A 27,496-nucleotide genomic window follows, 5' to 3' on the forward strand; every position below is an offset into this window, starting at 1 on the left:
ATTCTAAATTTCCAAAAAGATAAATTATATTTAGCAAAAATCCCACAAATATTCCAATTACAAATGGGCAAAGGCCCTGAATAGACATTCCTCCAAAGAAGATACATGAATGGCTAACAGGTACATGAAAAAGTGCTGAACATCACTAATCATTAGGGAAAAGTGTATAAAAAACCTAAGTGAGATATCAGCTCATTCCCTGTTGTAGTGACTACTGTCAAAAAGACAAGAGATAACAAATGCTGTTGAGGATATGGAGAAAAAGGAACACTTGTGAACTGTTGGTGGGATTGTAAAGTGATATAGCCACTTTTGAAAATAGTATGGAGGTTCCTCAAAAAAATAATAATAACACTACCATATGATCCAGCAATTCCACTCCTGGGGAATATATCCTAGGGAAACAAAACACATATATGCAATAGACATCTGCAGCACCATGTTCGTAGCACTATTATTTACAGTAGCCAGGACATGGAAACAACCTAAGTGTCCATCAACAAATTAATGGATAAAGTAGTTGTGATATATATGACAAAAAAAGACAAATGACGGGCTCACTTACATGTTGGTTCCAAACAACAACAACAAACTCATAGAGGAGATTAGATTTGTGGTTATCAGAGGCGGGTGTGGGGAAGCTGGATGAAGACGATCAAGGCTACACATTCCAGTTATAAATAAGCACTAGAGATGCAATGTACAACATGATGACTATAGTTAACACTGCTGCATGATATCTTTGAAAGCTGTGAAGAGAGTAAATTCTTTGAGTTCTCATCACAAAGAGAACCTTTCTTGGTGTATCTATGTGAGATGATGGATGTTAGCTAAGTTAATTGGGGTAGCCATTTCACAATATGTGTAAATCAAATCATTATGCTGTACAATGAAACATATATACAATGCTATATGTCAATTATAGCTCAACACAACTGGAAAAGTTACAAAGACAAGTTACATTTAAAACAGTAAGCCCTGGTAGACATTGGTTGATGGGCTTTCTCGCCTGAAAGGGACTGACTTCATCTTAAGGAGCAGTGGCTGTGCTCTCTGCACCACATGGGACAGCCCTCTGTAGGAACACTTCTACTCATGGCCCTTAATCATTGACCCTAAAAACAAATTCATCTTCTTGGGAGCTTGGACCTAAATGATCTTCATGCAATTTCTGTGGTGAGAGAATTATGTTAAAACAAACGGAAGGAAAGAGTGTTGATTACCACGGCAACCCCATTACCTCCAAAATCTGGTCTCAGACCAATTAGAGAAAATATTCACTCTAACAGACTTTGCCTGGTTCTCCATTGCTCCTTTTCTGCAGAAAAGCTTTTCTTAATCACAAAACCTTTGACACTTTTAGAAAATTGTGAAATGAAGATAATATTAGAACTTACCTCATAGTATTTTGTGAAAATTAATTAGGTGTAGTAGAGAGGTTAACATTTAAGGTCAGGAAAGGTCATTTAGTATCAACAATGACTTACATTTTATAGTTCTATCCCAAACAAAGGTCTATTTCTATTATTAAAGAAAATTATATGTTAACATCTAATTGATTATTAATATGGGAAATATTATATTTAATTGCTTAGACAGCAAAAAGGTTGTTGTGAAATTCATTTATTCAACAAAGTATAAGTGGAACTAATGAAATTATTTGATATAAACATTATAATATTTTTACTACTAGTATAGGTCTCTGTTACCCAAATATTCAAGTATTAAAGATCTACTATACCTAGTCATTCTTGTTCATAATTTTATTAAATTTTTCTATTGATCTTTGCATGTATTTACATGTTTATTCATTTATAGCATGATTATTTTTAAAGTTTTCAGGGTGACTTTGTCACACATGACTATGTGAGTTGCTAAAATATTAAGTAGTAATCATCTACCCTTGACATAAATCTGAGAGACCACATATTCTAGACTGATGTGTTCATTCATTCATTCTTATTGGCTACTTGCAAGGACACTGCTTTAAGTGAATGTTCTGGAACCTCTTCTAGTCATACTCAAGTCCCTATGTCACAAAATCCTTATCAAAAATTTATGGTTAGTAATAATACCTATTCTACCTATGGTAGGAATATGTGGTTTGATCTGTACAACCTCCATTCCTTCTCTTTCTTGTAATAGCACATTAACATCTTCCTTTGGATAATCATTCCTCAACCATTCCTAGTGCAATGGTTTGGATATGGTTTACCCCAACTTCAGGACCAGGGGTGAGAGCCAGCTCACCAAGAACAAATGATAGGTTGACGATGGAACTATGATCCAAGGCCCCATAGACTGGCCTATCTTGTAGTTTTGATGCAGTTACTAAAATGCTCATCTTCTCAGGCTTGGTAATTGAAATCATAGGAGAGAGTAGCTGATGGTCATCTTTGGAAAAGAGCCTGTCTGAGAATGAAGTCAACTTTCATAAAATCAAATTGTGAATGAAATAGGTTAAACCTCTAAATCCACTGATACTCAGAGCTGAACACCCTGAACTTTTTTAGTTGCATGACCTAATATTCACTTTTGCTAGTTTGTGTTTGGTTTCTGTCACTTGCAACCCAAGAGCACTGAATAATACACTACTGCGTAATACACTTCAAATAATTAATTGTGTAATTGTTGATGTTTATCATAGAGTGAGCAAGCTAGTAAGCAAGCACTCAAGAAATATTAGCTATGAATAATAATTATAATTTATCAGTTAGAGTACCTCAAACATGTTAGGTAAATGCACTGAGCCTGTAGAATAATAAAAATAAGAATGAAAGTCCCTTGTAGAATTAGCAAATGGAGATGTTTGCAAAGAGGGTTTTAACAAAACCAAAACCAAAAAAGAAAGATGCTACAACTGGTTTTAGATGCATAGAGGTGGGGAGAGACTGACTCTGACTGAGGATGGAGACAGATGGTGCTTTTTAATACCTTCATAAGCCCAAGTCCTCTCTCTAACTTTTGGAGACCACTTGACACAATATAAAGCAGATTAAAATGTAACTTCCCTGTGTAAAACTTAAATGTGTGCAATTATAGACATGGTATTACATTTTATAGACATTTTATTAAACATTAACTAATTTCAACATTGCATTTTGCTTTTTAAATATGGAGCCAATATGGACATATTTGAGAATTCCAATATTTTTATTAGGTTCTCAAAATGGTTTTAGACCCTAGACTCTCTAACTCATCTAGTGGTAAAGAGCCCTGACACAGGGGTATCAGGAAAGGACTCAGTGGTGTGACACACATTTAGAAAACTCCTTTTTACACATTGGCTCACCTATCTATGGGCATATCTCAATGGCCATCCCTAAGAAACCAACTGGCAAGAGATTTTAAAAACATATTCCTTAGGACCTTCCGTGTCACTGCTTATACATCAGTTTTGTTCCATTACTTATATTGATAAGGCACACCTCCCCTTTAGATTTTGAGAAGCAGTTGGTAAAAAGGGACTTTTCTCCTATTGTATCCTTTCATAGCATAAGGGATGTGTTGATTCATTACTGCTCAGACTACGTGTGAATAGGGTTAGCATCCCCAGGGTGTTGGTGCTTAGGTAATGTCCTCACCTAACAATTTTACCTAGATTTAGAGCATCCATGATTTTTTAATATAATTTTTTCTTTATTGATTAAGGTATTAAATATGTGTCCTTATACCCCCCGCCCCCAATCATGCCCTCATCCTCCTCGTTTCTGTGTCCATTGGTTAGGCTTATATGCATGCATACAAATCCTTTGGTTGATCTCTCCCCCTTACCCCCACCCTCCCCTGCCTTCCCTCTGAGGTTTCACGGTCTGATAGATGCTTCTCTGACTCTGGATCTGCTTTTGTACATCACTTTATGTTGTTCATTATATTCCATAAATGGTTGAAATCATGTGATATTTATCTTTCTCTAACTGGCTTATTTCGCTTAGCATAATGCTCTCCAGTTCCATCCATGCTGTTGCAAATGGTAAGAATTCCTCCTTTTTTACTGCAGCATAGTATTCCATTGTGTAGAAGCACCACAGTTTTTTAATCCAGTCATCTGCTGATGGGCACTTAGGCTGTTTCCAGATCTTAGCTATGGTAAATTGTGCTTCTATAAATATAGGGCTGCATATGTCCTTCCTGATTGGTGTTTCTAATTTCTTGGGATATATTCCTAGAAGTGGGATCACTGGGTCAAATGGGAGTTCCATTTTTAGTTATTTGAGGAAACGCCATACTTTTCTCCACAGTGGCTGTACCAGTCTGCAGTCCCACCAGCAATGCAAGAGTGTTCCTTTTTCTCTGCATCCTTGCCAGCACTTGTCATTTGTTGATTTGTTGATGATAGCCATTCTGACAAGTGTGCAATGGTACCACACTGTTGTTTTGATTTGCATCTTTTGGATGATTAGTGACTTTGAGCATGTTTTCATATGTCTCTTGGCCTTCCTTATGTCTTTTGAAAAGTATCTATTTAGGTCCGTTGCCCACTTTTTGATTGGGTTGTTTATCTTCCTTTTGCTAAGTTGTATGAGTTCCCTGTAAATGATGGAGTTTAAACCCTTACCTGAGATAGCATTGGCAAATATGTTCTCCCATGCAGTGGGCTTTCTTGTTGTTTTGTTGATGGTTTCTTTTGCTGTGCAGAAGCTTTTTATTTTGATATATTCCCATTTGTTTATTTTATCTTTAGTTTTCATTGCCCTAGGAGTAGTATCAGTGAAGAAATTGCTTCAGCATATGTCTGAGATTTTGCTGCCTGTGGATTCCTCTAGTATTTTTATGGTTTCCCGTCTTATGCTTAAGTCCTTTATCCATTTTGAGTTTATTTTTGTGTATGGTGTAAGTTGGTGGTCTAGTTTCATTTTTTTGCATGTATCTGTCCAATTTTCCCAACACCATTTATTGAAGAGACTGTCTTGACTCCATTGTATGTTCATGCCTCCTTTCCATGATTTTATTCTATATTTGAGGCACACTTTTCTGGACTCTTGAAGATTCATTACTTTGAGGTAGTGCTAAAAGGTATACTCCTTCAAAAAGTGTCCTGTAACTCTAGCCCTCAACATTTCTGATTGGTCATGTAATTGTTAAATCCAATCTCTGTTAGGTTCAGAGATCCTTTGTCTGGCCTAAGAGTTTATTATGTTATGTTAACTCAGGCTGAGATAAGTTGAGAATAGTAGAGGAGATAAAATTAGAAGAGTATTATTTATAAAGTCACACAGTTATCAGGAAGGGCCTGAGTCCTTTAGTATTTTCTTATAAACTGTAATTTTATGGCAACTTAACTCCTGCTTCTGTGTCCTCATAGATAAAATGGGGTAATAGTAGTTAACATTTTACAGGCATATAGTGAGGATTAAATATGTAAATTTACTGTATAAAAAGAATTTGCAACAGCATCTGACATATTGATGGTATTTTACTATTACATGTTATATTTTTAGTTAAAGATCAAAATTGATTTATATGTCATCAGATTTTGTGGTCAAGCATTTTATGGAAGTTTTGATGTTAGTGCTACTTGCTGAAGGAGAAACATCCGGGAGTTGGTGGGCATTTCTAATTCTTCAGAGTAAAACTTCATTGAGCAATAAACCCCTATTTTGGAATTTATGGTCATTTAGGAGCAATTTTATTTTCCAGTGTTTGTGAAGGCAATGATTGCAGGCAAATACATAAAAGGTATTTTTGACTAGCATAAGGGAAAAATATTTGATAAAATTAAACTGCTCTAGGAATATTCATTAGCACATAAAAATAAAGGTACATTCATATATGTTTTATGGGGAGGTTATTTTAAAATGGTTCTTACTTGTATATTACAGTGCATCCAGGAAGCCATATACTTGATAATACTTTACTAGTAATTGGTAAGTTTGTGCTCTTGTATCATCCCCATCAACTTTATTCCACCACCACCACTGGGCTGTGCAAACCAGAAATGCATGAGCCATCCTTGAATTCTTCCCTCTCAGCCCCCCCATCCCATCTGTCACAAAGGCTAGCCAGTTATCCCACATAACTCCAGCCACTTCTCTCCATCTTCAGTCTCTATCCTAATTCAGACCAAAATCACCTCTCACCTGGACTCCTGCAATAACAGATCCCCTACAGCCATTACTTCTTCCTCCAGGGTGATTCACACTCATCTTGCCACTCCTCTACAATAGATCCATGGTCCCAAATTACTTCTGCTCAGCTTTCTAACCACATCACCCTTAGAGCTCACTGACCCTTGTCCCCTCGTCTTACTGCCCTCCCTTCATTCTTCATCATGCTCTCCTCTCTTGGCCCAGGATATTTGCACATACTTACTGTATTTCTTCTTCCTGGAATATTCTTCCCTCAACTCTTCATCAGGCTTACCCATCTTTCAAATCTGAATTGAAGAATCACTTCATGAGGCACACTTCATCCAAATCCTCAAACTGAGTTATTGGCACCAATTATGGATTCCTACTATCCTATTTTTCCCACTTCACAATACACGCTCCATCTTTATTATGTCGACAATGGTTCCTTCCCACTCTGGAGTGTAAGCTCCAAGTAGATAAGGACCACATCTGTCTTTTCAACACAACACCCGTGTGCTTATAGAAAATGTTTGATATAGAGTAGGAGCCCACCATATATTTACTAAATAAATGAATGACTATTATAGTGAAGATTAATAGCACGTGGCTAGTGATGGCTTTTAGTCAGCATGTATATACTTCATATTCAGAGATGACTTTGAATAATGATCTCTTAAGGGTGCTTACCTTTTGCCTTCTCATTGTATTTCTGGGATCACGGAGGATGTTCTCTAACAATGGACCCTCCCTTTGCACATCACTCTTCCAATGTTCACAGCCCTAGGCAGTATTGTCAGCAAAGTCTTCCAGAGAGATGTCTTCGTCTTTATTCGGCTTTTCAATAAGGATCCACTTTAGGTATAAGTTGAAATCAGGTTTCATAACTAGTAGGGTTATCTCTTTAATTACATTAGTTACAACTACCGGTAAGAGATATCCCAGAGATGTTACCACACCAAGAACATAAATAACCTTTTATCTTTTTTCCTTTTGATTACTGCTGGATCTTGACTATATTTTCTTCTTAACCTTCCATTAATTCCCTTGAAATACATGCTCCTCTCTTCTCAGGCTTAATCTATGATAAATGTACCAAATTTTTGTCCACTCAGTCTTTATAGATGAATGCTACTAAGCTTTGTTTGCTTTCCTGTCCATTCATTACACCTCATTCATTAAAATTTGCCAATCTTATTAATCACATGCCGAATGCTACGTATGTATTTGTCATTCTACAATAATCAAACGGAGAAGGTACTATTATTATTTTCATTTTCATGGAAGCGGAAACTAAGGTTTGGAGAGGGTAAGGGACCTGCCCAAGTCACAAAGGTTACTAAGTATTTGAGCTGAAATTTGAACCCAGAGTAGGCCTCTAGCTCCCGGGCCACCATCATTTTCAGTGGATGACAGTATTTGTGCTTTTGTTCTGTTTACTGAGTTCTAGTCTTTAGCCTAAACTGATGTGAGCCTAAGTCGGAGGGGCAGGCAGTGTGGAAGGTGCCCTGTGGATAATCAGGGGTCAGAAGGAAAACCCTGTTTTGAGGTGTTGTCTAGAGAAAGAGAGTTTTAGGGTTTCACCTTGGTTTGCCTGGGGTTCAGGAACCCTCTGGGTGTAATGTCAACAATCTGAACTTTGTTTTCCCTCCTACATAGCAGTTTGTGTAAAAGATTCCCCTTGTTATAAGAAGGGGAAAGTGGAAAATGGGTCGTTTTTCTCCGCCATTGGTATACATTTTGATTTCTGTAAGTCTCAACCCAAGTAATTACAGAATTACAGATAGGAGAGCTACAGATTTCAATTCTCTTCCCTGGGCCTGGGGATTGGAGGGTGGGGGGTGGGGTGGTGGTGGTGGTGGTGGTGGTGGTGGTGGTGGTGTGTGTGTGTGTATCTTTGGATGGACTACTATGAGCCTGGCAGCCCTGTAAGAACCCTGGGCGGGAGATCTGCACTGTTCACGGTGCTGTTTTACCTGCCTCTAAGGCAGAAACTCCCTTAATCTGTGAAGGCACAGGGCTCTCCCTTCCTACTCCCCTTCCAGCCCTGGGGAGCTGTAGGCTTCCTGCCTCCCAGCATCCATGCTTCCCTCTGAGTCATCCCCTAAACTGCCCAGAGTGGGCCTCTGATCTAGGCAACAATAAGGACGTCAAGAAGTAAATGGGTCAAGTGCAGCTCCGACCAGGACCTTGAGGGGTCCTCGGTGCTGTGGAGACTGCGAGCCAGCCGAGCAACCACGGCTCACTACCGACTATTCCAGCTGTGGGCATCCCCTTCTCTCCCCCACACCAGCGGGCCAGCCTGGTGCGGGGAGCGCCTCGCCGTCCCTCCCCCCGCCCCCCCCCCCCGCCCGCGTTCCTCCTGTGGCCACCAAGGGCTCCCGAGCCTAGGGAGTTCTGCCGCAGCGACCCGCCAGCAGTGGGCAAGGTGGGGGACCTGGGAGTCAAGGCTGTCTGGTTAGGGAAGCAGGTGTTGGAGTCCAATCCTGGTTCCACTTCTAGCCACCGGGTGATCTTGGGCAAGTTACTGAGCTTCCATGGGCCACTTTTTAAATCCATAACATGGGGAAACTAAGGTGATAGCTAATCTAGGATAATTGTAGACATTAATTAATGAAGCACTCCTGGCACATAGTAGGCGCTCAGCTAATGGTAAAGATGGTTGTTAGGAGGAGTTCGAAGTTAAGCTTTGGTGTCCAGCATGTAGGTTAGACCTAAGACTCCTAAAGGTATGCACCCAGGGGAGGGGGAGGGGGTAGCGGGAGCAGCTTCCAGGATAATCCCGGAGGGCCATTCCTCCAGGCTCCTTCAGAAGGTCGGGATGCCCCGAGCCTGGGGGCACCTCGGGGCGTCAGTGGCACGTCTCTCCACCTAGGGCTGCGGAAAGACTCCTTCCACGAATTGAGTGTCTCCCTCCCGCTCCAGCCCCCGAGCGCGCTCCCCGTCTCCTCGGGGTCTCGGCGGCCGAGGCTTGCCCGATCCGGTCTCAGGCGGAAACGAAGAGGCAGCTTCGGGGAGTGCCAGTCCCTCCCTGCCCCTGGAGAGGGAGAGAAGGCGAGTGTAGTGCTGAGCGCTGGAGATCGCGGTGCCCCGGGCGGCCCCGGAGCCCCTCCCCATTGTGCCTGCCTTCTAGGGACCACTCTGGCTTTGGGCACAGCCCCGGAACAGCCGGTGTCCCCGCCCGCCCCTTCCCGTCCCCTCCCGTCCCCTCCCTTCCCCTGCCCTCCCGGCTGGGGCGCCCGCGGCGGGAGTGGGCGGCAGCGCGGCCCCGCGAGGTGAGGAGGGGCGGGCGCGCCCGGGGAGTGAGCCTGCACGTGCGCGCGTGTGCGCGTGCCCCGGGGGGGGGGCGCGTGGGGCCCGCGGGGCGCATCCAGCTCCGCCACCTGCCCTCCCGGTCCCGCCCGAACCCCCTCGCACCCTGGTTCGGGTGCTGCCTCTTTCCATGCCCTACCCCCCGCCACCTTCAAACCCCACTCTCCCTGCTAAGAGTCCCCCACTGCAGAGTCAGCCTGAAACCTGGAGAGGCAGCGCTGCCTTCTCTCCCTTCGCCCCCCCCCCCCCTTCTGCTATAAATAATCCCGACTAGCGGGTCAGCCACGTCACACCGGGAGGAACCGGGACCCCGAGGGTTTCTTCTCAGGGAATAGGGGGCAAAGGGTGAGGAGCAGGATAAAGAAATCGCTCGTGAGTAGTGAAGAAAAGCTTGCTCCTTGACTCCTAGGGGAAAATAGGCGGCATTTTATTCTTCTCTTTCTCTGGCTTCCTTTTTTATTGTTCCGTGTCTTTTTTATTCTCTACTCCTCCCTCCCCCCCCCCCCGCCCTAAATCCAAAGGATTGCTCAACACTCCTCCCATTGGTTTTTTTTCTCCCTCCCCCTTCCACTCCTGCTCCCACCACCTTGCCCTCCCCCCACCGCACCACCCCCACCTCCACTATCCTCTCGCCCCAGGCAGGGGATGCTCTTCGCCATGGAAATAAAGTTCAAACTCCTCTCCCCATCTGCTTGCTGAGACCAGAAGTGGTCTCCCAGGAACCCGTTTTCCGCTCGCACTCCACACCTGCTCTCGCCTAAATTTCTAATCTGGTTTTGCATATTTAAGAGGACACACACACACACACACACACACACACACACACACACAACCTACAACCCGCGAGGTGCAAAACTGCCTCCTGCAACTACCGAAACTTACCAGCCGCTCTAGTTGTTTTTGTCTTAACGGGAGGACAACAAAGATTTTTACTCCTGGTCCTCTTGCGGGGTGATTTTTTTATAGTATTCAAATATGTATATAGTATGCATATGTATGTTTTTCCTTTTTCCCCTTTAATTTATTTTTATTTATTTTTCTTAGCAAGAAAATCTGCTAGGTCCCAGGCAGCCGCCGCTGCCCCTTTGATGTTTTGGTACGCCGTGCGCATGCGCCTCACATTAGAATTACTGCACTGGGCAGACTAAGTTGGATCTCCTCTCTTCAGTGAAGCCCTCAATCCCATCAAAAACTAAAGGGATGTGGAGAGTTCGGAAAAAAGGCTGCTTTGGGATCTGGCCATTCCCCTTGCTAATCGCCGCTGTCTGTGCGCAGAGGTAAGTGTGCCTAAGGCTTCCGTTTTCCCTTTTACACTTTGAAGGGCTCTGCATACCTCGGTGAACCGGGATCGTGGGGAGGATCAGATAGACGCTAAGGACGCCGTGCCTGCTGCCTGACTGATGCCTACTTATTGTCTTTTCTTTCTTTAGTGTCAATGATCCTAGTAACATGTCACTGGTTAAAGAGACGGTGGATAGACTCCTGAAAGGCTATGACATTCGTCTGAGACCAGATTTTGGAGGTAATGGGGTTGCCGTGGAAATAAGAAACAACCCAGCTATAGCCTCCTAAGCTGTCATTTGAGCGTTGTGCTGGCTGTCTCTTCCCTCTCCCTCATCATGGTGAATGGAATGTGTCTCAGTGTTACCATATTGAGACACTGACCCAAACTTAAACCGGTTGGTTACTAGGTGGTCGTTCAGTGAGAGAGACCCTCCTAGCATGTATTGGTGCTTGCTGTCCTTGGGCTTCACAGTTATAAATCCTTTGCTTCACTGCCATTGCCTCGTTCAGTTACAAACCTCAAGTTTAGTTAATGGTGTGCCCAGAGAACCTGGCTTAGTGAAGGCTGCGGTGAACATTTTGGAGGACAAGAAGTGCAGACAATTGGTTAAGAAGTGGCATTAACCCCCTGTGCCCGCCTACTTTGGAAGAGTTCTGACCACCGTTTAAAGTGCCTGGTGTCTGGATATTATCCAGTCCTGGGAGCCTCACTGCAGGGGCAGTGGAATGGGGGGGGGGGGGGGTGGGAGGGGGGACTTGAGGAGCTTGGAGGGGAAGCAGGGAGAAGGGTCAGAGACCTCTTTCACTGCAGCCTGAGAAACCTTGATATGCCCATTTAATTTTGCTTCAGAGTCTTATGAAGCTCAGAGAGTTAAAACCTGCACACAAAAGCTGTGGGGGTGAATGAGGAGGAGGGTTTCAAGGCAATATATAAAATTCCCTTGGGCTGGAATGTTCCTGTGCTTCTGTGAGTTGTGTGTGTGCTCCTGCTGAGGCATCTACATGTGTAGACAGAGCTGGAATCCCTCATCCCTCAGGACACGTGTGTGCCTGTTCAATACAGCATTTCCTAGAGGAGCTCCTGCCACCCTTTTAGAAAAGAAGCAGGACTTGAAGGGTTTGAGGGTGAGCCGTGGGGAGGGACTTGAGGCAGAGTGTCCCATGCCCAGGGACAACTCTTGCTAAGAATGAATGAAGCTCTGAGAAATCACGTGGCTGGCCCTCTTGGTTTGCAGGTCCCCCCGTGGCCGTGGGAATGAATATTGACATTGCCAGCATCGATATGGTTTCCGAAGTCAATATGGTGAGTACTGAGGTGTATGACCGTGTCTCCTCAGACATTCATTGGGGACAGGGGGCAGAAAGGAGCCAGGGTGTGTGTGGCTATGTGTGTGAAGCGGGGGCAAGGACGGGATTTTTGCTTTGCAACCCCATGTGTTTGTAGTTTCTGGGCCAGCTCTTTCTGGTCCCTCCAGATTTTCCCAACTTGGTTCAACTACTTGGGACTTGGCATAAAGCAAGTAAAATGCATCACACGTTCACATGCAAAATGCAGCCATTTGCAGGAGACCTCTGCAGAAGCCACATTCCCTAAGGTCCTATTAGAAACCACGTTCATCAAATAAATTTCTGGGTTTGGGGTGGGGTTGGCGGAAGAGGGGAAGGTTTTGATTTAACATGTAAAAGAGAATATTACCTACAAATTAAACTGTTGCAAAGAGGCTGAATAAATTCCCCAGGCAATATTCACATCCACTTGTTGCTTTCAGAGATAGTCTCTCTCTTTACTACTGAGGGCAAGCCCCCCTCCAGCTCCTTTAAGCCTCCCGATCACCAAAATAAATAAAATAAAAATCGGTCATCCTCGTGACCCATGTGTCATCTGCAGTCATTTCTGCAATGTAATTCTCCTGATGTCCTAAGCTTGTACAATTTACTGATAACAGCACTCTTTTGTGGCTACCTCCTTGGACTTGGGGCAAGTGTTAACAGAAGAAGGATGGGTGTTCCAGACTGGGAAACACTTGTGGGGGGGTTAGCCTCATGCAGGTCCGCCCCCTGCTGCCCATGTTGGGGCACTGCAGATACACAAGACAGACAAGTGTCCCAGATACCCCCACTTACTTTGGAGTTTTCTACTCCGTGTTTTGAAGTTTTCCCCTTCAAAAGTTTCTCCAAGAAGGGCACATGTGAGCGTCAGATTGCAGTCTTACTTTCAATTCTGATAGCACAAAGCACATTTCTCAGAAGACTGTGTGGTGGCGCGGTTCTGCCTAGAAATGGAATGCACTGTTGAAGAGAATGTTGCACCCGAGGTTTAATGCAAACACTTCTAAGCCAGCCAGCAGGATTTGAAATTTAGAACACATCAACTAATCAGCAGTTCTCAACCTGTGGGTCGCAAACAATGAAAATACATCCTGCATATCAGATATTTACGTTACGATTCATAACAGTAGCAAAATTACAGTTATGAAGTAGCAACAAAAGTAATTTTATGGTTGGGGGTCACCACAACATGAGGAACTGTATTAAAGGGTCGCGGCATTAGGAAGGTTGAGAACCACTGAACTAGATCCAAAGTTCTCTGTAGCGGTCATGCTTCCCACATTACACTAGTTTTCATAGTCCCAGAATTCAAATAAATAGGAAGCTCAAGTAGCCATCCTCGTTCCCCTGTACACTGTCCAAAGATAGGTGATCACCCTGCGGTATTAAAAGATTCTGAAACAGCTTATGACTGCTGGGGGGAATATTCAACTCCAGTGTGTCCCCAAAAATGTATACACACACTGAATAATTATAAAGGCAGTGTTTATTAAAATACATTTCATTTTTAAAACTGACACCCTGTATTAAGGACATGCATCTTCTTATTTTCTAATTATTTGGCAAGATTTGACCCTGTAGGACATAAACACAGACTTAAGGCAATCTTGAATGATTCAGAAACTCAGATTTCCCACACCTTTTGTAAGTCTCATGTGGGTAGAGAATGCTTGTTTCTTAGGAAACTAATTTTTCAGATATATAAATGTCCACTTTTGTGGGACTTTAGAGGTCTTTCATCACTGTATATTTTGAGTTTTACCATAAAAAATTAAAAATGTCCTAATGTCGGTGCTTCCTTAATCCCAGGTACTTGAATCTAAATTTTGTTGCTAAAACAAAGTAATATAAAAATTAAGTCTGGTTCATTGTGACTGAATTAGAGTCCTCTCTTTTGCATTTTGATTTATTTATGCTCTTTTCTCCTCCCAAATTTATTTTACCACCTTCCCCTTTATAGGGTCACAAGCACAGGAATTTATGGAAAAAAATAAGAAATATTTAAAATCCAGAGATAGTGGTGGCATAAGTAGAAGTTGCTACAATAGATTAAGAACTTAGATGTATTATATCCCAAATTGTTTGGTACAGGGTTTTTCTTTTTTTTTCTTGTTAAGTTTTGTTCATTTATTTTACCTGTATGCAGCATTTTGGGGAGGTATCTGAATTGGACACAATGCCAAGACCTGCTAGTCAAAATATAGACCCAGCCAAGGCGAGGTGTCATCTTTGAAAGTTATTTACTGTTGCTGAAAAATCATGGGATGCTGAAAGTGTAAAGACAAATGTCAGGTTGTAAATAGGACAGCGGTGCAGCATTAATGACTAGAACCCAGTGTTAAAACCCCTGCCTGACCCTTTCTTAGCCCGGTGCTTACACGCGGACTTGTCCAGACACATTCTGACTTGTAAAATCAACTTATTTCAGCTCGCAGTCGTACTGACCTTACATCACTCCTCCAAAGAAACATTTTGTGATGTATGCTAGTTTATGTAAACATGGTTATTTGATTCGAAGCAGCAGATGGAAAAGTCCATAGCTGGTGTCTCAATAAAATAAGATGTGTGTGGCATTCTGCCTCCTGTGTACAGGTCTATAAGGATTAGGGTGTTTTGTTTTTTTTATTAGATTCAGTTCTGGAAGAATGGTTGATTGATTAAGTGAAACCTCAAAATTGATTAACACCCATGTTTCTGCCTTATCATCCTTTGTGGCCTGCAACCTCTGGTGATTGTAACTTGCTTTTATTTTAGCAAATCTCCCTTTGAAGAATGGTGGGCACTAGAGTCTATTCACATTGATATTGACTCATTTGTACCAAAAGGAAAAGGTCTGTGTCCTTGTGGCGATCCTGGCAGATGACAATGCTAGAAACACCCTGACCTGAGCCAGGAGTCTTGGCTGCTAGCTCTGCTTCTGCGGTTCCGTCACCCTGAGAGAGTGACTCACCTGTTAAAGGGGACTAGTAGTCCCGTTTTACCTATCTCTGGTGACCACCAGAATTAATGAAAGGATGTATGTGGAAGGTATTGGTGTTCTGTGAGGGGAGCCTATATAGAAGATTTAACACCCGGCTATCACTCAAGAGGCCCAGTGTCCACTTCAGCTGCTACCCTAAGTGAGGTTGGGTCAGGAATGTACCTCACCGTGTCTCAGTTTCCTCATGCTTGAAATGACAGAGGACATGTTAACTTGATTTCCAACTCAAGGTAACACGTGACTCTGGTCTGGTTTATTAATATAGCTCTGTTGGGTACGAAGAAGTTCTAGGAAAATCAGCACAGACTAAGGAAAATGCAGAAAACCTAAATGACATGCAGTCCCGAGTTCTTACTCAGGAGGGTGACGATGGCATCTTACGCGGCCATGTGAGTCAGGCTGGCTCAATGGAAGATCTTTGGAGGAACGTGGCATCAGTTAGAATGTTCCTGAGCAGAGCGCTTGGCTTTCGAGTGACATATTTTTAGATGTCTTGGTTAAACTGGCAAGAATCTTTTTGTTAAGATTCTTGATGAAAAGTGCATTTTAAGATCCAAAATTGGCTCTGGGGATTAGGGACTGAAATAGCTTTCTCTTCATTTAAAGCAGATCCTTCCCTGTCTTGAAACAACACATTTGCCATCCAGAGAGGGAAGCAATATTTCACTTTTGAGGAAAGAGTTCTAGTAAACACAAACACAAATTACCTTTTTATGGGATGGCAAGTGGAGAAAAGCACTGGCTTACAGACACAACAAAACAAAAAACCCCAGATGTTTTCTTTTCCAGCTGCAAAGTTTAAAATTCACTAAAGCACAAATACTTATTTAGTGGCTACTGTGATCCTGCCATGTGTTTGGCTTAGGAGCAGAGCAGTGAACAAGGCCAACTGTCCCCTCCCCTCATGAAACTTAATATATAGGCGTTCACTATTAATAATCCTGCAGGCTTCTACAGTACTTATTCTCACTGTAAGTCTTATCTTCTCCCTAGAACTTTCTCTGAACATCCAGTGAGTACCTCATGGTCTGTGTCTCCCATAGGTTTCTTTGTGACTTATTGACTCCTACATCATTCATTTGTTATTTGATGGTTCAAGTTGCTTTATATTTACATATTTATTCTACCCTAATTTATATTTATGAAATACACGAAGACAAGGTTATTCTGTCTCCCCCTGTGGTTTTGACTATATAATGGTTGGTTGGATGTTTGTCTCCTGGTGAATGCCACAAATATTGGGTGAAGTATTTGTTTTTAAGGTAGCGATTTGTTATTATTCACTAGATATTAGACCATATATGTGGAGATAACCAACTTGCTGTTTATACCAACAAGTGTTGAAAGAATCACAATGTAGGGTCATCAGGGCTTTGAAAGATGGAATATTGAGAATATGGAGCACTGAGGTATTACACAGAAATTAGGTAAGTGAAGACAGGAGGTACAGGTCTCTGGATATATGTTCCATGCATAAAGGTGGCATAGAGGAGAATAAGACACAGGAAAAATATGGATTTTCATGTAACTTAAAAATGGCTGGAGTTGGGAGTAGCTGTGAAGAGGTGTGATGTTGGTATTGAAATCGGAGGTGGTGATCGGATTATGAATACCATTTTTGTGGCTTGCTGAGGAGTTTAATTTTTATTCCCAAGGCTGTAGGGACCCAGGAAAGGGTATCCATAGGAGAATCGCAGGAACAGATTCATACTTCAGGGTGAATTGAAGTGGAACAAGGCCTAAAGTTGGGAGATGAGATGGAAACCCAATGCAAAAATCCAGGAACGATTGATGAATTAACACAGGGGTGTAAAGGAGATACAAAATCATGGCATTTATAAGGTAGAAGTAACAGGACTTGGTGAATCCCAGGTTTCTCATGGTGTCATTTATTGACACATAGAACAGGAAGAGCAACCTGATTAAGAAGGTAGGGGTGGGAAGTCTGGGAAATGTTGACTTTTCTACACACGTGGAATCTCTGAGTAGAGATAGCCAGCAGGTGATTGGAAAATACAGGTGTAGAGCTAAGTAAGGAGCCATGACTAGAGAAATGAACTTGGGCATGTCAGCTTGTAAGTGGCACTAGTAATAGCTGTGTGAATGGATACAATTAAACAGGGAAAGTGAGAGACAGCTGAAAATGGAGTTCTGGTGAGCACTGTAATTCACGTGGTAGAACCTGAGAAGTAGCCTCCTATGGCGATGACTAAGCAGCTAAGCAGCAGTCAGAGAGTTAGTAGGAGAACCTGCAGATAATGTCTTCAAAGCTGAGGCACAAGAGCGTTCACAAAAGGAAGAAACGGTCAGCAGTGTCTTATTGAGCAAACACACGAAAGAAACACAACTTCCACAGCTGAAATCCCTCTTACATTAGGCCAAAAAGGAGCAGGGCCTGGGACGTGAAGTCTAACCCGGCAGCAACAGCGAAAGGTGCCATCCATGTCTGATGTCCTGGAGTTGAGGAGCGCTTTCCTTGCTTTGTGTTTTGGAGAAGAAAGTTGTTTTGAAAGAATTTACACAAGTAAGGTGTAGGGGGTTGGGAAAAGGTGAAGCCTGGGTAGTTTTACGACAGGAGCATAGTCCGTAAGGGAGAAATACTTTCTACTTTCAGTTGCTCACGGGCAACAGGACTGCAAGTTCATGCCCATGCAGGTCCTGTGGTCCTGTTTGTGGTTGGCTAGTGGCCAGTTGAATGTTGACTGACTGATCCAGCATCCATTCAGGAACAGGGGCAAGCTTGTCAGCTGGCCCCCGGCTTTTAACGGTCTAACTGTTCTGTCCCGCTATAATTTAATTTAGAACTCAGACTTGTTTTTCTTGTCAGTCAGATGCCACAGTGATAAATGAAGTAAGTTCTGAGACTTGTCTCTCAGAAATGGTAGCAGGAGCTCATTGGTAAGTGTAGGGAGGAGAGTTTTAGTGGTTGAAACTACACTTCTGAAAAGCTTGGGTCTCAGTTGAAGTAGGGAATGGGCACTTGCGGAAAGGACTCATATAATTTGGTGGAGGAGCATCCTTTAGATAGAAGGGCCGAGGTTGCAAATACGAAGTGGGAAGTGAGGGGGGGTGATAGCCAGCAATCGAAAGGGAGACTCTTTCTGTTGAGGTCAGAGGAGGGCTGCTACGGAGATGGGTGAGGTTACTCAGGACATACGGAGAAGGTTATCTGAGAACCGTGAAGCATGCTGAAGGTGGATGTGAACACTCACTGGCCACAGGCAGGCTCTAAATTATGCTTAGAAGCCTCCTACCCAATATTAGCAAGCTATTATGTTCTCGCCTTCTTTTTCTGCTTTTCCTTCCCCTTCTCTTCCCCTTCTCCTCTTGTACAGTGCTCAACCTTTTTCGCCATCATTGTAATACTAATGTAATAAAATAATTAAAAAGCTACTGCTTATTGAGTCATAACTTGTGCAGGCATCCTGTTGATATGCATTATCTCATCTAATCCTCCTGTAAAAAAAGTGAGATGGTTACTAAGAATCTATTTACAAAAGAGGAACTTGAGGCCCAGAGAGGTTAAGTGACTTGTTCAAGGTCACACAGTTTTGTTGTAGTTGTTTGTTTTTTGTCTTGTTTTGTTGTCTGGATCAGACGAACTAAGCATAAGATGTTACTATTACTCCTCACCTTCTTTCCCTTGGGAAAAAAAAAAATCTAACATCATTAAAATAATTTCTTCAGGTAGATACTTTATTAAGTGTCTATTAAATATAAGATGTGCCCCCCTGTTCTTGAGAAACTTACATTTATATTTAATATGTGAAGCATAATGTAAACCAAGCAATAAAGAAAGATTTATGTAAGATGTTGTAGAAACAAGGATATTGCTATGTCAATCCTTTCATTATGAGTGGGTGTTGTTTAACTTGTTTAATAATTATGTTTTGCTTCAGCAGAGTCTGTCAGATAACCATTAAGGCCAATAATTGTCACTAAATGTTGGATGGTATATGTTTGAGAACTGTCAGCTATCTCAGTGGATTTAGGCTGTGGGTGGCCGCTATGTGAAAAGACCACGCCCTTTCCCCTTTTGTTCTTTATTATCAAAAACTAATTTTCAATTGAACTTTTTTTGCATTGAGAATACATTTTTGTGATTTCCGAAGAATTGTTCCTGCAGATAATTCTCTTAAGGTTTGTTGTGTTTTTTCTTCTCTTCCCAGATCTTTCTGTCCTCCATCCCACTTAATATATATGAGACTCCTTAGAAAGGTTATATCTCTAGAAGATGTACACATCTATTTGTAAACAACAATGCCACTTGATTTTGACAGTTTATAAGTCGATTTCTCTTGGTTAACTCTTAGGGCACATTTTTGGCTGTGGTTTTGTGGGTACCCTGAACAATGCTCTTGCTCGAATGTGGCATGAAGTAAAGATCTGACTGTGGCTTTACCCTGCACGAGAAGGCAGGGGAGAGCAGTATATCTAGTGTCATATTTTAGAAGTACAGCATGTATGCTTTAGTATGCTCTCCCATTCCCATCCGTGATTAAGTGCTCATGGGAATTCCTATAAGAATGTAAATCATAGAACATAATTTTCTTAAACTTGGGGGGGGGGTGCTTAATTTTAGGGGTGGGCACTCACTAGTTTTGTGATTCTTCTATGGCAGGGTTTCTTAACCTGGTAACAGATTATTCTCTGTTGGGGGGTCTGTCTTGTTCATTATAAGACATTTAATAGCGTATCTGGCCTCTACTAAGATGCCAGAGGTACCTACTAGTAATAGTTGCGAAAACCAAAAATGTCTCCAGAAATTGCCAAATGTGCCCCGGGGGGTGGGGGGGGGGTAGGGGGGGAAGGCAGTATTGTCCCCAATTGAGAACCACAGGTATAAAGAATAGTCTTGTGCTTTTTGTCTCCAAACAACCAGAGAAAAGGATTTTCTCATTGAGTAATAGGTTTTGTGCTTAATTGCCATGCCCATTTATGATACTGCGATAAAACACCAACAAACATCAAAGGCAAAAATGGTCCACATTCAATCACTTCATTGAAATGGTGTTTTGATTTGCCTATGCTACCTTCTGGTTCTTGTCTATTTTCACATTTAACTTATTATTTTATTTTGTAGAGAAAATTTTACAGTCTACATTTTCACTTTAGCAGACTATATGAATATTTTCAGTTTTATGCTTTCTTTTAAAAAAATATAAACCTACACGCCAATGAAAACTGGTGTATATGTGTATTTTTTGTGCCTTTTCCATGAGCTTACAAACATATGAGTACATTGGTATTTTCTTTTTTACTCCTTGTGTATTGTTTTCAAAAAGGATTTTAAAAATACATTTAATAGATTATTAGTCATGTCTAGCTACAGATTATTTGAAAATCAACATATTTACTTTTACTTCTGCACCATTAACTACAATATACAAATCATATACAGAGTAGAGAGCTGTATTTAAGAAGCATGTAAATGGAATTTTAAAAAAAGTTTTATGTATCAATTTGACTCACATTCACACAGCTACTCTTGGCTCTGTTTCTATCCTGATATTACCAGTTTTTCTGAAATCACAATTTACATTTTTGGATGCCATAAAAAATACTTCGAAATAAGCAAGTAGATGGTTTTGAGTTTTAAAAGATACAAACATCAGGTTTGTATATTGCTTCCTGTTGGGCATTTTATTTTAAAATATATTTTATTAAACAAGGAGAAATGGGGTTAAATTATCCTCTTGTTCATATAGGAAAATCTGGGGGGGGGGGGTGTTTAGCTCACTGGCTCTTGCTGATGCTCATTTGGTTGACATTCTATCTGCATTTTTACAGCCAAGTCTCATTGCCTTGCTCTATAACTTGGCACCTACTGCCAACCTACCCTCCAAAAGGTGTTAACTTAGAAATAATTGTTTGGACCATTGAAGATGAAGTAACTTCTCTCCTAACACAGTGCCAACAATTAAATTAGTGAGGTTTGGGCAGTAAATCTATGTGTACCTTAGAAAAGTGATGCATGAATAAGCCATGAAGATTTGAGATTTTGAGGTGTGTGAATACAAAGGCATGGTCAGTGTCTGTATGCATCCCCAGCGCCTGACGCAATGGCTGACAATTAGTAGATACTCAACAAATGTGGATTGAGTGGGTTTGTTGGAGGAGTCCTTGAAGGACTGCAATATATCAGACTAACAGCAAGTATTTATCAAGTGCTTACGTCACCAGCACTGTGCCAATGAGACTGTACTGTGGAAGGATAGGAAATGGTTCTTGCATGGGGACTAAGGCTCTCTCTAAAGTGCAGAAGGATTCATCTTCATTGTCTGTAGGGAGGTGAGGGTTGATGGAGAGAAGAGTGCTTCAGATGGTGGGAGAGTGAATGTCATTATCCCTCAGGTAGAAGAATCAAAATAAAAGATTGAGAACAGTGATTCTTAGACTTGGCTGTGCAATGGAATCCTCTGTCTCCTGTGAATATTCATGTTTTCAGGGCCTGTGCCCAGCGTCTGACTCAGTGCGTCTGGCAGGGGGGTCAGGAACCTGCATGTTCAAAAGCCCTGACACTGGCTTAGAATTCTGCATCTCCGTGAACATAAGAATATAATGAATAATAATGGAAAACTAAAGCCTGTTTTATTCTGCTAATGGGACATGTTGACTAGTAGGGCTGCTAATTTAGATCATTCTAAGGTGTTTGCTGTTTTCTATCCATATAGTCCCATTTGTTCTGACCTCGCAACTTCTAAAGCACCAACAGAGAAAAAACAATGTTTTCGAGTGTGCTGTTCCCCCCTTCTGGGAGGGAGCATATGTTTTAACATAACTCTCAAATCTCCCTGCCTCTCCGGACTGCAAGTTAACTGGATTGACAAAGGACTATCTAAACAGACAACTGGCTTTTAAACAAATATACAAAGATCATCTTGTTTAAATTGTCAGTTTTTGTGAGGTTGGGACATTTCACTGACGATAATTTTATAAGAAATATTTTTTTAACCATAATCTTAGGTGAAATGATCTATAGGCCATTTTAAAGAATATCATAACATAAGAAGCAGAGCTGTGGAAGATTTTTAAATGTGAGTGAGAAGTTGCCAGTTATTAGGTTGTAAAATCTAATCACCATTCTGTGTCCCTACTGTTATTGAAGGCACTATGATCAAAAAAAGAAACTTAATTACTTTTTCTGTTAGTTTTCCTTGACCTACATACAGACAAAGAAACGGCAAGACTTATTTTGTAAATATGTACCACTGTTTCTTTGGCCAAATAAGTATTTGAGTTAATAGACTGAAGATCTCTTAAAGTGTTTTCTGATTGACCGGTTGCATAAATTACTCCTTTTTCAAGCTTGGCTTCGCCAGCCCTCACTTTCTGCTCTGCTGGGGCTGATCTGCAAGGCTGTGTCCATTTGCATCTGGTTTATATGTTGGAAGAATGCTCATAGGTGTTTACTGGAATCACATGAATATGCCTGTGTGGCAAACCAACATTTTTTTAAAAATAGGAGTCAATAGAGAATGATACCCTTATTATTTTAAAAGTCATAATCTTAGGTACTTGCCAAATTTACAGGTGAAAGACCTGCAAAATTATAGACCCCAAGAAAAACAGAGTTTTTCTTATTTCTTTCAGAATTTTGGGATTGCTTTATTTTAGACTTTATTTTGGGATACCTTATGTTATTTTAGGGTTTTGGAGGCCAAATTCTGTTCTATAAGAAATGTGGATAAAACCATTTTGCCAATGCTTTTTTTTTTTTAACACCACAAAGTAATATTTTCTGGCAATTATATTATTACTTGGTGATTTGGAAAGATCAACTATCATTTTAATAGCTTAATTGCACATTTTCTTAGAGACCATAAAACACTTTCTATTTACTGAGTCACCTTTGAAAACCACATTTTAAAATGACTTTATCTTGTTATTTTACAAAAGTGACTGTGCTTATCACCACCATCTAGACCACATGGGGGAAAATATGTTGTAACAGAATTTTCTTTACTTAGGATGCTTTAGTCAAGGACAAATGTTCTAAATGTGTCCTGTGGTAAAATTCCCAGATTTGGGGGGAAAAACAAAAACAAAAACAAAAAAACCTCTTACTTATTTATGCTGTCATTTTAACAAATAGCCATACTCCTGGCGCTCTGGGTTTCCAGTTTTACTGTTGTTTTAATGCTTAGTGCTGTCATAGCAGGAATAAACTGGACTAAATCAGACACTCCTTATGCTGTTGGGCTTTAAAGAGAGAGAGAAAGACACAAAGATAGATAGACCCAGAGAGGAAGATGGAGAGAGACAAATGCGGTTTCTATCACTGAGGAGTTTGTAAAATTCTCCCAATAAGGTGAGAAATAGCTGAAGACCTTTTCACGTGGTTAGCTAGGTTTTGCGTCTTATAAATGAGTATTTTATAAAACATGCTGTAGGACTGGCCATGTAAGAATATGGATATATTCAGGGACTGTCCTTTTGAATTGATATGACAGGGAATCAATAATATGAAAGTACATGTGGATTATCTCTGTTCTTCTAAGCATTGGTAATTTATAAATAAACACTTTGAATAACCAGGGTCAATGAAAAATAGGATTTGAAAAAGTACGTTATACCTTTGACATAAAACTGAGTTATATTTTACTATGATTACCAATGTTACTAAAAATCACTACCATTTACTAAGAAGCTTCGATAAAATGACATGTAATTTTTCAGTGATTTCACATTGAAATCTTGAAAACTGTGTAATAAGAAGTATTATCATCTTTTACAGGTGAGTAAATAGGATGAAAGATTTCTATGAGCTAGAACCTATTAGGACCAAGAAAACACAGCCCTCATTACTTCACTGCTAGAAAGTGGTGGAACTGGAGTTTGAGCCCAATATGTCCACTATAGCATTTATTTTGTGTGTTTTCTCTCAAGTTAAATTAAAGGGAAGTTGAAAGAATTGAATGGACCTGCTTCAATTATAATCTCCCAAGGTGATGGTTAATAATTGATCCAGCTTTCCATATGACCTTGGGAAACCTACAAAAATCAAACAAGTAGAACATAAAGAATAATATCTGTAATAGGCAAAAGAAGTCCAAGTCACTTACAGATCAATTAAAACAGTAGTTATCACTGTTTCTTCATAATTAGGGTTTATGGGTAAGTTGACGATTATGATCTACTCTTTTTCTTGGTTGTTATAAATCATCTTTCATCCCTGAGAAATGAATTCAGTTCTTGCTCAAAAAAACAAAAATCTGCTCTGAAAATAAGTATATGGTGATCCTGAGAATTAATAACAAAATTCATTTTTTATTAAATTTTATGAGAGACTATTAGAACCAAGAAAATGTCAGCCCTACATATCTTATTGTAATGAGGTGGTACCTAGCTCAGAATACTCAGTAAAATGATGATTGACATTTGTGTGAAATGATAATTGTGATGTATTTCAGGGCCAGTCTGAGAGATTTTAGTTGGAATGCATTTGTGTTCCTGAAGGTTGGAAAAATATGTGGCTTAAACACAATGTTTCTAAACTCCTTTTTTACTTTATCAAATAAACAACCGGTTTGGTAAAAATTAAGGATTAAATTAGGCCAGATACGACCTAATTTTATTTATATATATAAAATTTTGAAGTACTAAGTTCTGTATTTCTTCTAAAAGCAAGCTATTCTTGTCCTAAAATAGACTGTGCATTTTAAGAAGATTATTTCTATAATTAATGTGAAAAGGTCAGTAGGGCCAGTATTTATTTCAAAAGCAGGAACTAGGAAGTTCAGGATTTTCCCTCAACTTATCACTGATGATAAAACCTTGTACAAATTTCTTATATTCTGCTCCACAGTTTCTATACTTGGAAATCAAGTGAAAGATATAAGGTAATGTTTAGCTGTTATGTTTGCTTTGTAAAGCAGGTAATTTTGCCTGTCTTATACTTTTCTTAAAATTCTGTGATTATTAACTCAGAATAGTTATTACTTATTTCTGCCCCTGATAGAAAAATCAGTGTATAATAAACTGTAATGAAAAGTGAAGATCTTTATTAATGCCATTGCTCAGAAATGGATACTGTTGGCAAAATGACCACCAAACCTCCAGACTTTTAGGGAATTCACATGAAGGCACGTGAAATAGAATTACCGTGTTTTATAATACGATTTCTGCACTTAACATTTTGTGAACATCTTTGGATGCACCTAAAATTTTTCTGCAACATAGTATCCAGTGGTTGCTTAGAATTTCATTGTATGGCTGCACCATATCAACTCTCTGTTGAAGAACATCATCATTATTCATAGTTTTTACTGTTGTGAGCTAAACTGTATTAAAGAGTCCCATGTGCTCCTTTGATGCAATTGTAAAATTACTTCCCCCTGTTAAATTCTTAGAAGTGAGCTTACTGGGATACAGAGTATGTACATTTTAGATATTGAAACATATTAACAAAGCTATGCTTCCTTTATAAACAGTGCTAGTGTGTATTCACCCCATCAGTGTCTGAGAGTTTCGTTGCACACACAGACCAGTCCTGGGTGTCCACCTTAGTATGTTCATTCTTTCTACCATTGCTAATCTGTTAGGTGAAATTGGTAATTTTCTTGATTAATTAACATTTTTATGTCCAGGTAACTATTTCAGATACTTTTTTGTGTTTATAGTCCATTGTGTTCCTTCCCTCTGAACTGCCTTTTCATGTCCTTTATTAGTTTCTGTTCTTTGAGAGGACTCATTTTTTTCTTAACAGATTTATTGTCGGCTCTTATACACGAAGACAATAAACTTGTGCAAAAATATTTTCTCGGGTAGTAACTTTGTGCGAACTATCTTTTAGTGTCCAGAAGATTTATATTTGTATGTACTATAATATGTTAGGATTTTTGACCTTGGTTTTCAGACTTTGAAAAGTCTTCTCCACCCCAAGATTTTTAAAACATGTTCAAGTGATCTTTCAGTAGTTCATGTAATTTCTCACATAAATATTGAATCCATTTGAGATGTTTTAGAGTAAGTTCTAAAGCAGGACTAAACATAGTTAGGAGAAATAGAGACACATAGATAGAAAGGTGTCATAGCAACATTTAATGAAATACTCTCTTTTCCCTCATGATTTGAAATGTTGTCCATCATATAGGAAATCTTATATCCTTAGATCTTTGTACTCTGTAATTTGCTGCATGAATATTTTTTCATATTTTTGTGCTAAGCCCATGTGCTTTTAATTGTTTTAGCTTTCAATAGCAACAAAAATCTCCCCTTATTATGTTTCTACTTAATTATACTTAACTATTATGAAATAATTATGTTTTTAAATAATCATTAAATTTTGGCAAGTTAAAAAACACTACTAGTATTTTGTTAATCCTTTAAAATTTACTGAGGATTTAAAAAGGAAATTTACTTCTCAATAATATTGGTTTTTCCTTTTTAAGAACATAATATTTTTGTCCATTTATGCATATTCTTTTATGTCTTTCAGTAAAGTTTGCCATTTTCTCTATGTAAGTCTTGCATGTGTCTGGTTAAATTTATTTCCATAGGCCTTACATAATTCTTGTTAAATTTATTCTCCAGTACTTTGCAGTTTTTATGGTTATTGTAAATGGGCTTTTTATATCCAATTATTATTATTTTCAATTCTTGCCAAAAGAACAGATGCCATATATCATATCAAAAGGGGTATCTTTTAATTTAAAACTCAGGATTCCATTTCCATTCCAATTTATGCATGATGGGGGCCTTGGGTATTACTAGCATATTTGAAATGTATATGTAGAAACATCATGTATCTTTTTGCAGCTTATTATGATCACAATCCATTTAAACATTTTAAATTATTGTTTTATTTCAGTTTCAGTCTTCTATATAGGATTCATTTACTTGGGCCTACGGAACCAGCACGAATGATCACTTAGGGCATAGCCTGAGCAGGGGTCCTCAAACTTTTTAAACAGGGGGCCAGTTCACTGTCCCTCAGACCGTTGGAAGGCCGGACTATAGTTAAAAAAAACACTATGAACAAATTCCTATGCACACTGCACATATCTTATTTTGAAGTAAAAAAAACAAAACGGGAACAAATACAATATTTGTATTTGCATGTGGCCCGCGGGCCGTAGTTTGAGGACCCCTGCCTTAAAGATTCCTTCTATTCTTTTAAACCTTAGATTTAAAGCAATAGTCTCTGATTACTATATCCTGTTTTTACATTGCACATTATAAACCTTATGAAAATAAAACTATTTTGGATATATTAAGTCAAATCATCATCATGTGCTCCAGGTAAACTCTGCTGTCCATTACTTGAGGTATCAATGGTTTCAGTACAGCCCGGCTGGCCTAGCTCAGTGGTTGAGCATAGACTCATGAACCCGGAGGTCATGGTTGAATTCCCAGTCAGGGCATATGCCCAGGTTGGGGGCTCAATCCCCAGTGTGAGGTATGCAGTAGGCAGTCCATCAGTTATTCTCTGTCATCATTGATGTTTCTATCTTTCTTTCCCTTTCCCTTCCTTTCTGAAATCAATAAAAATATATTTAAAAAATAGTTTCAGTACAAATAA

General features: G+C 40.1%; 1 protein-coding gene across 2 annotated transcripts in view; it reads left to right on the plus strand.

The window, feature by feature from the left end:
• Window positions 1–10,428: 10,428 nt before the first annotated feature.
• Window positions 10,429–27,496, plus strand: part of GABRB2 (gamma-aminobutyric acid type A receptor subunit beta2) — a 207,096-nt gene continuing 190,028 nt past the window's right edge. For both annotated transcript variants that reach the window (XM_036315108.1, XM_036315109.1), the window contains exons 1-3: window positions 10,429–10,657; window positions 10,811–10,902; window positions 11,900–11,967. In XM_036315108.1, coding sequence (XP_036171001.1) covers window positions 10,581–10,657; window positions 10,811–10,902; window positions 11,900–11,967 — 237 coding nt within the window. In that variant the 5' untranslated portion in view covers window positions 10,429–10,580. The remainder of the gene's footprint in view (window positions 10,658–10,810; window positions 10,903–11,899; window positions 11,968–27,496) is intronic.

The sequence above is a fragment of the Myotis myotis genome, unplaced genomic scaffold, assembly GCF_014108235.1.
Source record: "Myotis myotis isolate mMyoMyo1 unplaced genomic scaffold, mMyoMyo1.p scaffold_m19_p_6, whole genome shotgun sequence".
Taxonomy (NCBI): Eukaryota; Metazoa; Chordata; class Mammalia; order Chiroptera; family Vespertilionidae; genus Myotis; species Myotis myotis.